The 18,852-nt window shown below is 24.3% G+C and overlaps 1 protein-coding gene across 1 annotated transcript; it reads right to left on the reverse strand.

The window, feature by feature from the left end:
- Positions 1 to 14,274: 14,274 nt before the first annotated feature.
- Positions 14,275 to 18,519, reverse strand: LOC145834939 (uncharacterized). Its single transcript, XM_082942470.1, has 7 exons — positions 18,359 to 18,519; positions 18,118 to 18,167; positions 17,864 to 17,963; positions 16,172 to 16,318; positions 15,908 to 15,943; positions 15,636 to 15,722; positions 14,275 to 14,427 (listed from the first exon to the last, which is right to left on the reverse strand). Exons 1-7 carry the CDS (start codon positions 18,499 to 18,501, stop codon positions 14,337 to 14,339), a joined length of 654 nt encoding a protein of 217 aa, XP_082798596.1. The 5' UTR covers positions 18,502 to 18,519; the 3' UTR covers positions 14,275 to 14,336.
- Between the last annotated feature and the right edge of the window lie 333 nt (positions 18,520 to 18,852).

Here is an 18,852-nt window from a genome sequence, read left to right on the forward strand (position 1 = left end):
TAGTGTAAGTTTTAAATTTTTTGCGTAATATACATTGTAATTTCAAAACTCCTCTTTTGCTCTTCATCGTAAACTCCGGAATATCTAGTGAAAGTTTCAAAACTCCCTTAATATATGCTTAAGACATTTTTAATCTTTTTTAAGCAACCCGTGAGACCACTACTCTAGATTTTTGTAAACAATATAATAAATGGAAGTAACTGACTTAAGCTAGGTGAATTCAGTGATCTACCAAATTCATAGCATTAGGATCCGGTTTTAAAAAATTAAGGTTCGAACCTGAAAAGAAATTATCCTAACGGATCTTATTTCACTAGTTTAAACTTTAAACACCTATAAATAATTTTATTAAACTCATATTGTAGTTAAGTCTTAATGTTACTCTATTCTTACTAAAATTTACGTATTAAAAACTTAAAATATAATTGAACAAACATTTTATATTTTTTCTAGGCTTAAATTTCTAAGATTGAATTACAATTCAAGTGAGTACGTTTGGCTGGTGCGGTATGCTTAGTTCAAAAAAGGTACATACATCAGCTATACATAATTAAAAAAAAATTAGTCTTAAAAACTAAACGTAGCTGTTTTAACTCACAAAATATATAAGTGTATAAAGTACAAATAGGCTACACCAGTATACTATTTTCGGGAATGGGTCTAAATTGCATGAAGACATAATTGCACGAGGGGACTAAATTGCATAAGGGAACAAAATTGCACAAAGAAGATTTTTCACCAAGGGTCAATTTCGCACGAAGGTAAAAAAAAAGTAGAAAAAAAACTAAAAGATTATTTAATAAAGAAAAAAAAAACTGTCCGAGAGCAAAGGTTAAAAAAATTACTATTAGAAATTATTAAAAAAAAAAAAGAAAAGCTACCGACCGAGGGTAAGGGTAACAGTTATAGTAAAAAAAAAGTTAAATTTAACAAATGAATATACAAAAAATTAACCCGTGCAAATATGTCTGCTCGTGCAAAAGCATCTTCGTGCATTTTTCCCCCGTGCAAGTTTGACAGCTACTAACTATTTTCATATGTATAAGGACTAATAGTAACTTTATATTTGAGAATAATCATTTTTGATTGGGTTCTAATGGTATTGTTTAAGTTTAGATTGTAAAAGTTTGATATTTATTTTATTAGTATTAAATTTAAGACTTTTATTAAAAAGCTAAATTTATTATGTGTAAATAAATCTATTAAACTTTATTTATATTTTACCTAAAATGTTCAAAATTTAAATAAAGGCTTAAATTAGTTATAAATAGTAAAATAATTAATAATTGACAAATTTTAATAAATATGCTAAAAATTAATATACCATTTTAAGTGTTTTTTGTCCCCGTTATTATCGTTAGTTTGGTTAAATTCTTAGACTAGATACTTGGTTTAAGGTGTAAAAACTGATAGTATAAGACAAAAAGTTTCTAAATAGAAACTAAAACGTGGTTTAGTAAAAATAGTAAGTTTACATAAATAATTAGTATAGTACTTATAAAAATTCAACTACGGCTATAAAAATATTCTAAACAACAAACCTTAAAAAACTAACCAGGTTTATTTCGATTTTTTAATTCAAAACTTTTATTTTATTCAAATACTGCATTCAAAACCCGGTTAAAACATATTATATGTAGACAACCTAAGTTTAGACTACCTGTACAAAACTAATGGTATTTAAAAGTAACTTCTTTAAATGTTTTAAAAACCTCTTGAATGAGTAAGTTCTTATCAAATATTTAATGACTATAAACTCCTCTATACTGCAAATTTCAAGATTGAGATATAAAAAAGTTTACAAAAACTTACTTATTTAATGAATTAACGAGCAGTGCGATTGACATGTATGTTATAAACAACCAGTATTTACCGATTTCGCCCTGTCAATTGTGCTTGTACTGATTTAAAGGTGCAAAATCATTAAAAAACCACTAAAAGCAGCATACAGCACTTGTGTAAATCATTTTAAAAAACTATTGCAATAAAGTTTGATCTTTTTTAGAATTTAAACTACTTAATTAGTTACTTTCTTATTTTAATAAGATATTTACTGTTTAAAAAGCTGCGGATCGTTCCTAAACACTTGAAGTTTGATTATTTTGTTGCTTAAAAATCGATTGTTCAAGCAAATTTTAAATTCAATATTTTAAACTAAATAAAGTATTGTGTATTACAGTCATACCCTATAGAACTCTTGCTTGATTGCTTTATACCAAAAAAAGTTCAATTTGTAAACAATACATTATACTATTTGTAGTCCTACAGTTAATAAGTCTTTCATAAAACATTAAATTTTTAATGCGAAAATTAAAAATCTTAATTTGTTTTAATATAAATGTTAGTAATTAGGAACGTTTAAAAATCATAAATAAATTTAAAACATGTGTATTTTAGAGTTTGTGACAAAAACTAGTTTAATCTAGTTCTATTTTCTAAAAAATGTCTCAACCAAAAAAAATTTGATTCTAAAATATATTTTATACCTTGTAAGATAATCTTTTGTTTTCAGTTATATTCCGGGTTCCATACTTGTAATTAATCTCAGAATAAGCTCAATACTGAAGCTTTGATTATGAAAAAAAAAATTAAAGATCTCTACTTCATAAAAAGGAAAAACACTTGGGTGCAACGTTGCGCATTAAGCCATAATATTAATAATAAATTTCAGAAAGTGTACAGTTTGTTATTTACAAAACCTAATTGTTTTATGTGTAGGCACACTTTATAGTTAAAACTAAAACGTATTATCCATAAGTGGTAAATTTGATATAAATTAAAACTTATAGAAGAATAACTGTATGGGAGAATGCTATAAAAAAAATTGTACACAGGGGCAACTTTGTTTTATTTGCCTGAAAAATTAGCAATTTTGTAGATGAATTAGAAAAACTTTTTTTTTTACCATTTAGTATGAAGATATCTTATACTTTTATATACTATTGTCTTTATTATGTTTTTATTTTTAGAAAATCTCAGCTACTAGAGGAGAAATAACATATTTATTCTTTCAAGACTTTATTATGCAAATTAAGTTTTGGTCAAAGATGTAAACTAAGTTTCGATTTTTGACTGAAACTTAGTTTCCATAATAAAGTCTTGAAAAAATAAATATACTATTGCCTTCATGTTACTTATTTAAGTATACATATAAACTGCTTTACTTAAACAATATTTTAGCATGATTAGTTCTTTTTATATATCTTACTCTAATCTTTTATGTTTATCAGCAAAGCCAACAAAGTATATATTTAATTTTATACTTAAATAAGTGTCTTTTTTATTATCGTTATTGATCTACTTGAATCAGTTTTTCGATCCGGCCAGATATAAATCTCAAAAATTGATCTGGATCCGGTAGATGATTGACTTTGTCAAGTGAATAAAAAAAACTAAACTAGATATTTTAGAAATTATAATTAGGAAATTAAAAATAGATATCATGCTTATTTTTGCGGGGAGTTTAAAAACTTAGACTAGAAAACATAAAAATTGTAAGTAACTGAAGAATCTGGCCGGATCCTGAATTGAAAAATAGATCCGCATCCGAAACAGGCCGAGTTTTCATTTTGTTAATCTGGTAGATCATTACTTTAGCAAAAGAGATTCATCTTAATATTTAAAAAAATATAACTACAATTGAAACTATATGTTTTCTGAATCAGCGTTTTTGAAAATTAAACCACGAATAAATCTGAATTTATGAATCTTTAAAATTTAAACTTTAGAGAAAAAATTTCTTACAAAAAATAAAATCTTAAAAAATAAGTTCGTTTAATAATTAAAAATCTTTAGAAGCGTTATAATTTATTACATACTAATTAATTGTTAACATCAAAATGTGTTATTACTCGTTTTATCGTTTACTAACTGTTTAAGTTTTTTGACTAACAAAACTTAGCCTGTTCCCTTAATTTAAAAAACTGGTATGAAAGTTCTATAAACATTATTTTTTTGTTCCTTTTTTTCGAAATGTTTTAACTTAACTCAAAACTGTAATACATACTCTGAAGGTTGAAATTTGTTATTAGACTTTAAGGTCGCTTAATAAAATGATTAAAAATATCAATTTATTTTTACTTACTTTAATAAAATGTAAGGTAAAAATACAGTTTTAAAACCTAAATATAACTTTATTTATACTAGTATATAAAATCCTTTAGGTCTAACATAAGATAACTTTATGAATACTTATAGTCAACAAAAAATCAGAACTTTCGGGTGGTCAAACAAAAACTCTTAGTATTACTTAATGTTTTAAATTTCAAAAAACTTCTTTTTCCATTTTTTTTCAATCCTGGACAAGACATTTAAACTGTATATTTGGTGTGTGACTTGATAATCGAGCTCCTTAGACCAATCTTTTCGAGCGTTTTTTTATCTTTCAATAAACAATATATGTAAACACTGATTTATTTACAGGTTTAAATATTTTTAAGTTTTTAGTAAAGTGCTTTTACTATTAAGCATATTTTTACAAAATTTTAATAATTTATTATTTAATTCTTCAAAACAACACACATTACTTTTTTAATCAATAAATTTTCTTAATACAAAAACAATATATTATTTGTTTATTTTTATGTAAAAAACTCTACTTTGTTTGTGGAAATCTGAAAAGTTCTTAAAATATACTCTAATCAACTATAACAGCTGTAAGGCTGGAACATCCTACAATTTTAAAATGTGCATACTGTAAAACATAAACTTTAAAATTTTTGACATTTTCAAACTAGTTGTTATTTTTTAAGCTCAGTTTTCTTTAAAATATTTTATACTTTTCGTTCTTTCAAATCCAGAGAGCTACTAGTGAGTAAAAATGAATCAGTGTTACGTCTATTAGATTCTCTTGTGGATCTGATGTTTTAAAAGTTTAAGAATTTAGTTATCTATATAAATAAATGTTTGTGTAATTAAAACCTATTTCAAAATTAAAATATTTTTTTAGTTATATTGTAAAAGTCAGTGGTAACAAGTTTTATATGAGATCTATAATTATTTTTTTTATTTTAGAATTAGGCATAGATAATAAAAACTTCAAGTATTTATAATTGTAAAAAAAATTAATTCATGTATTTTTTAGTAAAATTATAATAAAGTTGTATTATATTAGTGTGTTAAAAGTAACAAAAGTTTTAAAATAACACTACGTCTTAAACATAGTTTAAAAACTGTACAACTTACCAACTAAATTCTATAGCCTAAATCTTAACTATGTTATTGTTTATTCAATAAACAGTAGTTTTAATATGTACAAGAAACAATAAATATATAAATAAACAAAAAAATATATATTAAGTATTAAACAACAGTTAATACATAGATTTTCTTACAAAAAAAAAACATAAATATACCTTTGAGAAACTTTGGAGATACTTGGAAAATTTGTTTCATATCGTTTTAATTTTGATAACAATGGTACGCTTCTTTTTTTCAATTTTGTGCTAAACTTTTCATCTATAAAACATAGTAACTAAAAAGATTTATAAATACAACACTTTTAATTGTTATACTATTATAATTTGAATCAAACACTGATGAAAATATAAAACAGAACTAAACTGTTTTGTAAACAAAAAAAGCCTTGAAAATTTCAAAGTTTGATTAATTAACTACACAACTATTGGCCTAATTGAATTATGTATTATCTATCAGAAAAATCCAAAAATTGTAAAACTTATTGAAAATAATAATTACTTTATATTAGATAGTAAATACTAATTTATTAAGTTACCAATTTGAAGAGATGTGACACTCAAACGCTCGAATGATCTGGTTGCGTTTTTCAATTCATATGAACTAGAAAGTGTTTTTCTCTCTGCAATAAATACATAAATCTGTTTGTACTGAAACCTTGATTACCGAAAAGATAAAATAGTTTAAATAAACATTTTTTAAATTTTAAGTCGTTACAATGAATTAATTTTAATAAATGTACTTATCTGCTGCAACTTAAAATAAAGATTTTTTTTAAATCTAATACCTTTTATTTTGCTCATAGCTTTTTAGAGCTCAAAATTAAAAAAAAATTGTTTTCATAAAGCTTATGTTTTATTTTAGGGGACCAATACATAGTTTGGGATGATGAACTTTGTTAGAGAAATTATCAGCTATCCTTTTAAATAAAATAAGCTAACTAAATAACTTAGCTAATAAAAAAATCTTTAAATAAACACACAATTAATTCTAGCACAAATGGAGAGCCTAAAACTACCCAAACTCAATTTTTTACTTAAAAAAAAACTATATTTTTCTAAACTAATACTCATTTTATTAAATTTTCTAAATACTTCATAAAACTAAAGACACAATACTTTTAACCGGTAGTTGTCTTTTTCTACTCAAAAACTTATACTTTTCTGCAACATTTTTATCTTTTTCTGCAACACTTTTATCTTTTTCTGCAATATTTTTATCTTTTTCTGACCTGTTAAAGTTATTTCAAGTCAACAACTTATACTAAAACTTTTCCTCACAATACCCATCAATTTTATATCTCAAAATAAAAGCGCCAAGTAGACTGAGTACTGAAGATCACTTTTTCAATTATAAAAAGTTGATAAAAACTACTATTTAAAAGTTTAAGCTTCCTCACTTATCAGGTCCTTGCTTGTCCGGCCGGTTTTAGTCGAGATTCGAGAAGTAGGTTTATTAACTTAGCTATAATCAATGCTCTAGTATAAATACATTTCTACAAAGCAAGCAGTTATAAAGTAACGTCATAATTAATTAAAAAAATCAACTTGATGTTGTAAATTATATTTTTGCGCTGTACAAATATAAGAACATAAAATATTTAATTGAGATGAAACTGGCTTGCATTTAAGAATTTTGCCAGGACATATCTTAGTATTAGTACATAACCGGCAGGAAGAAATAAAAAACCAGAAACCGAACCAGAAAGTATTTCACAACTTATCCGATTCCGTGAGTATTATGTTAAGAAACTAGAAAGTTACGTCAAACAAACCTCTATTCTTTTTTTATTTAGAAAGAGTTCCGATATTAGCTGAACTGTTTACGATGTAATTTGTATTCGATAAGTTAATGGTGAACTTTACAAAATTTTGTTTCGTTTATTCTTAGTCTGTTTAAATTCTTTAGTTCGTTAAAGAAAGTTAAATTAAGTTATCAGATAATTAAATGTACGTTATATTATATACATTGCATAGTATTAATGAAGTAGTAAATAATAAAACCGAAATTTTGTTATTATCCAGCCTTATTTACAAAAAAACTTTCCCAACAAGCCGGATAAGCGAAGAAGCACTGAATAGATATTTAAATTAAAATGTGTATAAGAAAATATTTTGTAATTACAGAAACTCAGAAAGTATAACATGTGAACAAAAAACTACCTTAAGGAAACTTTTACGTTTAATTACGACTATAGTTGAGGTCATATAGGATAAACAAATGAGTAAACAAAAAAAAACAATGTTTTGTAAAAAATTATAAGAATTTTATTTATTAAAAAGTTTATATACGTTTATATTTATATGTATATATAATAATAGTTTTTTTTAAGTTTTAATCAATAGTGTTCGACAACATAAATTTGAGCTAAATGTTTAATTATATAATAAACAACAGTTTTATATAGCTGTTTCATACTATAACATATTTCTATTTCATATAACCCTCAGTAAAGCTTTAATTTTTATAAACATGTTTTGCAGATATTAAGAATTAATTTTTTTTATAAATATTATCACGTAGTAATAATGAAGGTTTTTGTGCAGTAAGTTAAGCTTGAAAGGTACGCTGCTTTTAGTTTTGTTATTGGTATAAGAACGGTTGCATTTTGGAAGATTTTTAGTAGTTGCTACTAAAAATTTAGTTCAGTATGTTTAGTCATATATTTATAAAAATGTTATAACTGCTCATCTACGCAGCTTATTTTTTCTATGATTTAAATTTAATTAGGTTTAATTTTGCTAAAAAAAGAATTCTTGCTAATGAATGCATATATTTTGTCTTTCGCCTTTTTTTGTTTAGTGTTATAGTTTTGTCTGATTTACCAATTTCGATTTTTTCTAGGTTACAAAGTCTGCAGCCAAATTTAATATTCAATTTTAATTTTGTCCTGTTTAGTACTACCCATTTAAATTTATAGCCTGGTTGTTATCTTTTAAATCTTAAGTATAGTTTACCAGTTCTGTTGTATGTCTATTGTTAATGTTGTTAGATGAAGATTTGTGATTCCTATACCTTTGTTTAAAACTGTTTCCCGTAGATCCTACGTGCTGTTTGGTTGCTTTATTGGATGTTACTGTTGCTCTATAGATTTTATTAGAAATATAGGGCAGGGTTCTTTGCGGCAATTGCAAAGTTTATCTTTTGTGTTATTTTTATTGTTTTTGTTTAATTTCTATTGTTGTGTGATACTATTTTGCTTCTAAAATTACTTCTACAATTGTACGATATTTTAAATGTATTGCGAATGAATGAATGGATGGTTTTTATCAAAGGATGCGCTAATTAAATTTGAAATTATTTGCCTATTTTAGAACTTAAAGTAAAACTAAACGGTAGGTTGAAAAATATTATATCTATTTTTCTTTGTTTTTTATTTCTTTTTGATACAATGGTTTTGTCATATTTTAAATAATCTTTGTAATTGGCTGAAATTAAAACTTTTGATATTCATTTTTTACATTGTTAAAAGATTCTTCATTGTTAGAAAGTTTTAAGAGTTTTCTGTTTATTGTTTCAGTAGTTGATTTAGTAGTTGTCGGGGATGATAGGAATTGTTGTTTTTGTATAAAATTGGTGAGTTTGGTTTGTAAACATTGGTTTTAAAAGATAACAACACAGACTATAAAACAGGGTTGTCACTCGTTTTTTCCAAATTTTTTCAAGGTTTTCCAAATTCTTCCAGGTTTTTAAAAGTACACATTTTTGGGTCTGTTTTTAGTTTAAAATTAATTTTAAGGTAAGAAACTGTGTCTAAAAGTAAAAAAACATTGAAAAGATATTGTAAATGTGTTTTTTAATAAAATAAAAATAATATATAATAAAATGAAAAGTTAAATCAAATCAAAAATTTTTTACTAAACATGTTAAAATTTTTTAAATTTCATTTTTTTTTTTTTATATCTCAATTAAAGGTTTTTCCAGTTTTTATGCCTAAATTGTCAAATTCCAGGTTTTTCCAGGTTTCAAGGTAAAGTGACAACCCTGTATAAAACTAAATGGGTAATACTAAACAGGACAAAATCAAATTTAATACAAAATTCGGCTGCAGACTATGTACCCAAAAAAAATCGAAATTAGTAAATCAGACAAAATTATAACACTAATCAAGAAAAGCGGAAGACAAAATGTATGCATTCATTACCAAAAATTCTTTTTTAGCAAAATTAAACTTAATTAAATTTAAATCAAAGTAAAATTAAGCCGCGCACACGAGCAGTTTGCAACATTTTTCTTTTATAACCTTTCCTTCCCATACTTAACAAAAATTTTTATAGCAATTACTAAAATGTTTCAAAATGCACCCATTCTTAAACCAATAACAAAACTAAAAGCAGCGTATTTTTCAAACTTAACTTACTGCACAAAAACCTTCATTATTACTACGTCGTAAAATTTATGAAAACTTTAAATTCTAAAAATCTGCAAACGTGTTTAATAAACTTAAGTTTTACTGAAGATTATATGAGATAGAAATATCTCATATATATAACAGCTGTATTTGACTGTTGTTTGTTTTATAATTAAATATACATATATACACAAAACAATAAAGCTAGCACTAAACTTTCGTATTTTTAAACCCAACCTCTTTTTTATACTCTTTTAAAATACTGGAACGATATACAAAAGACTAATAATGCAAAATTTTAAGAGACCGAAATTGAAAAAGGATAACGCTAGCTACATATAATTTACAAATATAAGTTATATTATGATAATACTATTTACTGAAGTACAACTGTATCTTCTTTGACCGTAATCAAAAAAAAAAACCATAGATACTTATAATTTACAATTTTATAAAAAATACAACTTACTGAAGTGCAACTGTATCAGATTCTAATTTGTAGCAACTTGTATTAGAAAAGTCTGATTCTTGTGAAGGCAAATCTCCATTTGTCATCAATTCAGGAGTGCCGATATACTTAATTTAAGTGTACAAATAATTATTATTATCAAAGATAATACTGATTTTGGTACTTTATTTTTATTAAAATTATTAAATTTATTAAAATTAACAATTTAAAATGATATTTAATTTAAACTTATTACCTTCTTTGTTTAAAGTGTAATCATATTAAACGTGTTTGTATGTACTAAGTTATCGCCTTTTATATCAAGCAAACAAGCTTAAACATATTAATAAGTTTTTTATAATTTTAACTTTGTTTAACGTTTGTTTGTGTTTTTTTTAGTTTAATGTATTTTATTTTTCTCATTGTGTGTCCTGTTTAAGTGGCTCAGGTTTTGATACCTGAGTCCAAAATTGCTCAATAAACAATATAATAATAAATAGCAGTAGAATTAAATTAAAAACAACAAAACAATGCAAACACTTTTTTACAACAGTTATAATTTAGTTAAAGTTAATTAAAGACATTACAATGGGTTGAAAACACGGGGCAGAAATATGTGAGTTAATTGGGCTTTACATTTCACAGGGACTAAAAAACATCTTACCAGAAGACGGACTAATAGCTGTAGAAAAGAAATTAAGCAATGCAGAAATATTTTTTTTAAATAGCACAAATTTACTAAAAGCATAGGCATAAATTTAATTATGGAAAACCCCTCTTGGAAGATTGACTACTTATACCTAAATTTCAACCTACTGAACCATACATTCTACACATAAAAAAAAGACAACAACAAAATAAATTATATAAATTTAAAATCAAACCACCCACCAACCATACTCAAACAAATCCCAAAAATGATAGAGACCAGACTTTCTAAAAATTTAAGTAACAAAAAACCTGTCCAACAACATAAAAAAAAGACTACAATGATGCCTTAAAGGTAAACGGATACAATTATGAAATTAACTATACAGAAGATTGCAAAAATAAAAAAAGAAATAGAAAAAGAAAAATTATATAGTTCAATCCCTTTATTGCTTGTCTGTAAAAACAAACATAGGCAAAAAGTTTCTAATAATAATAAACAAACACTTAAAAGGAAATAGTAAGTTAGTAAAACATTTAAATGAAAACAATATAAAATCAAGCTACAGCTGCATGACAAAAATTAAAACAAAATAGAAAAAACACAACAAAAAACTAATTAACAACAATGAAATAAACAAAAATGAATTATGTAACTGCAGAAAGAAACAAACATGCCCCCTGGAAGGAGGAGAATGTAGATCAGAAAATGTAATTTACCAGGCAACAATAAAAACAGACAATTCATCAAATATATACATTGGACTAAGTTCCAATCAGCTAAAAAAACGTAGAGCAACACACAATACCACAATTAATAGCAAACCAAACGACAAAAACTACCTCCAGTACAAACAAGCAACTGAACTTTCAAAACTAATACACAAATTAAAATATAAAAACAAGAACTACAAATTAATTCGGAAAATACTAAAAAGGGAAAAAATCTAAATCAGGAACAATAACAAGCAGGTTGTGCTTAAAAGAAGCTTTATTAATACTTCAATCTGATTCAAATTGCATCAACAAAAGAACAGAACTAATGAACTCATGCAGACACAGAAACAGTTTTTTATTAATAAACTGGAAAGCAGATAAAACTTAAAGCAGAATATAATACTTGTACAGAATAGGTTTTTGACTTTTTCATCGACTTTGTTGATATTTGGTTTAAATTAAACCTTTTAGATAGTTCTTATTTCAATTTAGACAAATTTTTATTTTTAGATAGTTCTTAAATCCGTTTAACTTTTGACTTTTACATCGACTTAATACAAAATAGATTTTGAAATTTTCAGTGACATTGAGTTTTGTTAATGTTTTGTTGATACTTGGCTTACATTTTAATTTTAGATAGTTTTTAATTCCAATTAGATAAATTTCTAGGTGTATTTATTTTTAAACTTTTTTAAAAGCCATTAATTCAGTCTACTTATTATTACTTTTGATTTATTGCATTAATTAAATTCTTTATTTTTTAATTAGTACTAATTGTACCTAATTATATACTGATAAGCTTGAATTTCCTAATTTGTAACATTTAAGTTTTTTGTTTAGATTTTTATGCATGAATAATTTTTTGATAACATTACAGATAAGCAACATAAGTGATGTGTAGTTTACTATTTTATTAAACTTAAAAAGTTCGCAATTTTTTGCCACCAATACCTGACTGTTAATAAAACATTTAATTTGCACATCTTTATTTAGTTAAAGTTAATTCAGAACAAACTTGTATATTTCTCTGAGAGATCTTAGACCTTGGTGCTATTTTTGTTACATCACTTATCAAAGTTGAATTTGACAAAATTAAATTGTTGCTGTGTTTACAAAAGGAGTTTTGGGACTTTATTGAATTAATAAAACTTTTAATAGAGCTTATGATTAAATTCTTAGTTTTTACGCTGGTTCCAACAGTTACTTCATTGCTCACAGTAGCTTGGCTCATCGACATATCTTTAATTCCTAGCTATTAAAATATATTTATGTCAATTTTAAGAAATATTTGAGTTTAAAATTAAATTAATAGTTTACTAGAAGATTAACAAATAATATACTTTTCAATGAATTTAAAAGATTGACTTTCAGATTGATTAAATCTTTAGGTTTAAAAAGTTTTGCTTTGTTTTTTTTCACTAAAAGTGAAAAAAATCCTTTGCAACTACTTTTACAATTTGTTGCCTAATATCATTATTACAATCTTGAAACTTATATGTTTGACTATTTTGTTTGTTTTAACTAGAAAGCTAACAAAACATCTAAACAGAAAAGCATTATTTTTACAACTCAATTTGCCGAGCTTTAACTTTTATTTGAGCAGTTACGAGTTAAACAAACATAAGCATTTATAAAATTAAATATGTTAAGAAACTATAAATAACTAATTTTAAATCAGCTTTAAAATTAGTCTAATATTATGTACAAAATAGAAAATTTGTACATTTAAAAAGAACTTTTGCAAACAAAATTTCGTTTTAAAAATGTCTTGCCGGTTGTACATAAAAAATGCTTTTTATAGTTTTTTATGTTAACTTTTTTCTACTAAAAAGTATATAGATTGTTATAAGTTAGTATAATTTAAACTTCTACTAATTTTAAACTTGAAATCGTCATCAGATATCATTTTCACTAAACAATAAAAATATGTTGTCATACTTTTACAATTCTTGCGTAACAAAACATATTTAAAAGCCTACCTTTGTATATATATAAAACGTAGGTGCATTATTTAGACGGATTTAAAACTGTATTTGTTAAATTTATAAATTCGACCAGTACTTTAAATATTATTTTTAGACATCTTTTTACAGGTAAACTCCAATTTTTAACTAGTATTTTTAATAGACGAACTGTTTTAAGTACAAAATTTGCATCTTCTAATGAAATCATTTCTTCATTAATAGCTTCCTCTAAAAACTTGATTCTTTCACCTTTAATAGTAATAGTTTCTTAATTGACCACTACAGTTAAAACTTAATCAAAATAAAGTGTTAGTTATTAATGAAATTTCCTGATAAAAATTTGAACAAAATTAGTTAGATGAACATTTTAAATACAAACATATACTTGTTTTTGTTCAATAAAACACAATAAATTATAAGCGTAATGATTTTCAAATATTTACAAACAACTGTAAAGCGCTTAAAAAATAAATGATAATCGTTAATGACAGCTTTTGATAAAAGAATTAAACAAAAAGTGTTTGATATGATAACAACAATTTACTAAGTACTAGTCTTATAAAAACTTATGACGTTTCTTTATGTAAAATTAGTAACACAGTTCTAAGAAACTAACTAAAAAAACGGGTTTAAAAATCCGTAGAACAATGTTATTAGTATAACATAAATAAAGCCTAATAGTTATAACTTAGTACTTTTTAAAGTATTGATACACCAAAAATTATAAACTTAACCATACACCTATCAACAAAAATACTAAAATGTATTTAATTAGGAAGCTATTTTCTAAATGATAAAAGCAAATTAGATTTTAACGCATTATACAGTTGATGTATACTTGTTCAGCAGATTAGAACCAATTAGGCTAAAGTAAATAAAACTGAAAGAAATGGAATACATTTACTAGTAATTTAAAACTAGTTTTGTACAGTATGATCAAAATCAAAAAAAAAACTGTGATTAAACACTTTTTTAAAAAGTTTTGTTAAATTTATAAGTAATTAAAAATTAACTATTTACTTTCAGACATGTTAATAAGATCTCGCATTACTTGTTGGACATCATCATTTTCAAACGTCTCTGATGATTCTTGACTAGTTGAGCTTGATAAAAGAATATTATTTAAAATATAATCCTTAACTCATTTCTATGAGAGCACTTTTATGCTATTACAATCGAAATGTGTTCAGTTTGTGGATTTAAATATCGTTATACGAATTTATTTATTTTTCATTAAATGTCATATAAATCGATGTTGTTTCGTAAAATTTACATTTCTTCTAAATAAACAAGCTCTATAAAATTAAAATTTAAGATTAAGTCTTAAAATACTAGTTATTTTAATTGAAACTGTAAAAATAACTATTGAAGCTTACCATTTTAAAAAGAAAGAAGAGTTACTTCAGATCAAGTTGAACAAAAAAACCTGATTTTTCTAAATCTTTTGAATTAAAACCGATTCAAAAATATATAACCAAAGACTTAAAAAATATTAAACTACTCCAAAAATTCAATAAAACCCTGAAAAAGGAGGATTTTCAAAAGCAAAAGTTTTTGAGTAGTTTAACATTAGCAAAACTGGTATAGCAAAATGCAGTTTTTAGTGATGATAAATTTTCTTATTAAGAGCATGTTTATGTAAAACTTCCTGACTTTCCAGACTTCTGATTTTTTTTTTCTTGACTTATACTAATTTTCCTGACTTAGTGGCAACCCTGGAAAGTATGTTATTAAAGTTAAAAGTTTAATTAACATAATAAATAAAATTACTTAAAAAAATAATTCACTCAATAACACTAGAATTCGTTTATTTAAATAGTAAAATTTGTTTTCATATAGCTTATCAAAAAAACTATTTTTTAAATTTATGAACTTAAAAAGTACTTTAAAGTGTTAGTTACTAATGACATTTCCGGATAAAAATGTCCATTTTGTCTAATTAACATACTTCAACAGAAAGCATATAAATTAACAATAATTTATTAATTATTAAACTAATTCTATAAGGTCTTTTTTAATTCAACAAAATTTATCAACTATTCGTTGTATATATTTAAGCAACCACAATAAAATAGTCTATTATTTAGATTATGAGTAAGGAAAACATAAGGTTATTAATAAAACTGTTATTACATAAAATATATGTTTGGACACTATTCAAGAAAGTAAATAATTAACTTTAAACACACATCATAAGCTTTAAGGTTGCAACTAAAAGCTCAAGTTGCGTTAAATTTTGAGCTAAAATTCATTATAACAAATTTATAATACTTCGAATTAAACTTTTTAGTAAACATAGTAGTAAACTTACTTTAAAAATTCTTGAACAAGCATACTTCCTCTAAAATAAGAGTTTTTGGGAGCAAAGTTCTCAATTGATAGTATTTTTGAGTGTAACCTTAAAAAAAATACAAATACAAATTAAATAACAATTAAAAATCACTTTATTTATATATCTAAAAATAGTACAAAAACACTAATTTCAACAACTTAAAAGAGTATATACTTTTTTATATTTTTCTATAACGTATAAAGATAATTTTTTACGTTGTATTTTTCAAAACTATTATCACACAATCAAACCTTTGCTGATTTTCTAGAGTTTCTTTCTTATTAAACCTGAACAAATTACTTTTTTCTAATTTACTAAACATACTTGATATTTAATGACAATCTAAAAAACTTTGCTTATCAGAAAAACACAAACAATTTTATAAAACTACAAAAAGTGTTATAAAATATGGTTACAACTTTTAATTGTAAACTAGATATGTTTAAAGACCTTTGTTTAACATTTGTACAAGACTTGTAGAATTTAAACAAAACATTTACTACTTCAAAACAAACTTTGTACATTTTGAAGGTTTCCACACCATTTTTTTAGTGTCTTGGTTATTTGTTAGCGGAAGATTGATATCTACTTTGTTAACAGAACTAAATTTAACAACATGACCTTTCATAAAAGATTCAGGTGAATTGACCAATCTCGTATAACTATGTAGTATTTTTATGAATGCTATTATAACTTATTATAACTATTTATAAAGTAAATGACTAAGTAATGGTTTAAAATTTTTATAAATTTACGTAAATATAAGAACGATTATACAAAATAACATTAACCATAAAAAACACTAAGTATTTAGTATCACAGGTACTTAGTTAATATTTTAGTAATAACGTACACGTTTTAAATTTATTAGTAATTCGGTTTTATTTTCTAAAAAAGTCAGTTAAATCCTCATGTATCTATGTACTATTTAATTTAATAATAAAACAATTTGTTTAATCATACAAAAAGCAGTTTTATAACTGTGATCAAAACTTGTTTATGACGTATTTTTTATTTTTAATAAAACTTGTTAAAGTATGTAGATAATAATTAAAAAAATCAAGTTAATTGAATATACATTTAATATCAACATTTATTTTTAATTTAATTTATTAGCTTATATTTATTGATATTATTTCCTAGTGAATCACAATTGTGTAACAAACAAACAAGTTGTAAAATATATAGAAATAAGCGTGACAACAATGTGATAACATACAGGGTGGCAACTGGTTTTTAAGAAATTTCTTCAACGTTTTATGGTCTATTTTTAGTTTAAAGTTAATTTTAAGGTACAAAGCTAGGTTAAATAGTATAACAACATTTAAAAGATACTGTTAGGCAATTTTAAAAGTGTTTTTTGATAAAAAAACAATTTTGATGATGACAAAAATTTTGTATCTATATGATAGATTTTTCGTGTCAAATCAAAATTTTATTACATTTACATGAAAAAATTGTTTAAAATTCCAGGTTTTTTTTTTCAAAATTTCTCTTATTCCAGGTTTTTAGTCTAAATTTTCAAATTCCAGGTTTTTCCAGGATTCCAGATTAGTTTATACCCTGTAACATAGTATTTACCAATTTTTTAAATCAATTTTACAAAATAAAACATAACTGGTTACTATATTGTTTAAAACAAAACGTATTTTTTGTTAAATTATTGAAAAAAACTTACCTTTAGTCTTAGTAAACTTTAGCACAAACGTTCAATAAAAAAAAATAACAATAAATAAATAGACGTACGTTTTTCTGTGTTAAACTAATAACAAAGTTTCACAAAGTCATTCATAGAGCTTTGAAAATATGAGTTAAGGGCATAGGGAAAACATTGGTTTTTGAAATTCAATTTTTTTTTTTAAATTAACAACTTTAATGACTAGTATATACTTGCAGTTACACAGAAATAAAACTTTGTGTACATGCATTATAAGTTTAACACAGAGAAACGTGCGCCCATCCTTTTTTTGTTTATTAATAAATTAAAACTATTAAAAGCACTTTGAAACAGTTGCTAAAACATGTTTTTTAGACAGTTGTAACTTTAAGATTCATATGCATTAGATTTAACAAAAACAAGACCGCTAAAATAACATAATTTTATTCTAATAAAACATTAAAGTTACAACTGTGGCCATTATTAGTGTATATAAAAGAATAGTTTTAAAACAGTTTTTAAATAATATTATATCAACATTTAACCATACTTAATTATCGTTTCGTCTTTGAACTTTTTATACTTAATGCTTTTCGGAGGTTCTGAAACTGGTACTGTAATGTTCTGTATGTTGTACGAAGGCAATAAATCTATTAAATAAAATAAAACTAAATGCTAAGACATTTTTTCATACTACTTTTATGTTATACTCAAAACTGCAAAATAAGCAAGGAGATGCATAAAGAACATGAGCAGTTATATTTAAAACAAAAAAAAAATTTTATATCATAAATAAAAACAAACCTAAAACAGGCTTGTTAACTTGTTCAATTATTGAAGACGTTATCGGTTTCCTAAAAAATTAAAACAAAAGATAAACAAATATACTTATAAATTACATAATAAAAACATATTTAAACAGTATTCTTTCTTTGTTACACTAACACACTTCAACGGAGTTATGAAGATCAAGAAACACATTTCTTGATCTAATTCTTGAGCTTCGTAGCTCCGTAAAATAAGACTGAAAATAATAATAAAATACTTTTTGTTGGGAAGACTTTCCAAGCATCCATTTTTTGCGAGATAGCTGAGCTTGTTGAAATTAATTTCAGCAGTTCTGAATGACTGCCAGCATTTCGGGTGCGTGCAAAGTTGAAAATCACAGTATGCTTGAGGATTATTCATTTATAAATAACGGCTGTTTAAGCTGACATGATATTTGCTATTAACAAAATAAACTTATTTTAGATATTTTACTTACTTTTATCCTTTAATTATTACATTACCAATTTTAGTCAAATTTACTTTAGCTAACCAATTTTTAATCATTAACAATAAGAACTCAAGTTTAGTCTTACATGACAGAAACACTTTTTTTTCACGAATGTGACAATTTTAAGTAATTTTTTATCAAGTTGAATTCTTAAGTAGTTTATCTAAAATATTCACTAAAAATTTCAATAGTATTTTATTATTTTCAACTTGAAAATCCTTCCAACAACTTCAATAATCTCTAATTATAACTTATAGATGTAA

The sequence above is a fragment of the Thalia democratica genome, chromosome 4 (assembly GCF_965202585.1).
Source record: "Thalia democratica chromosome 4, ktThaDemo2.hap1.1, whole genome shotgun sequence".
In the NCBI taxonomy this organism is placed as follows: domain Eukaryota; kingdom Metazoa; phylum Chordata; class Thaliacea; order Salpida; family Salpidae; genus Thalia; species Thalia democratica.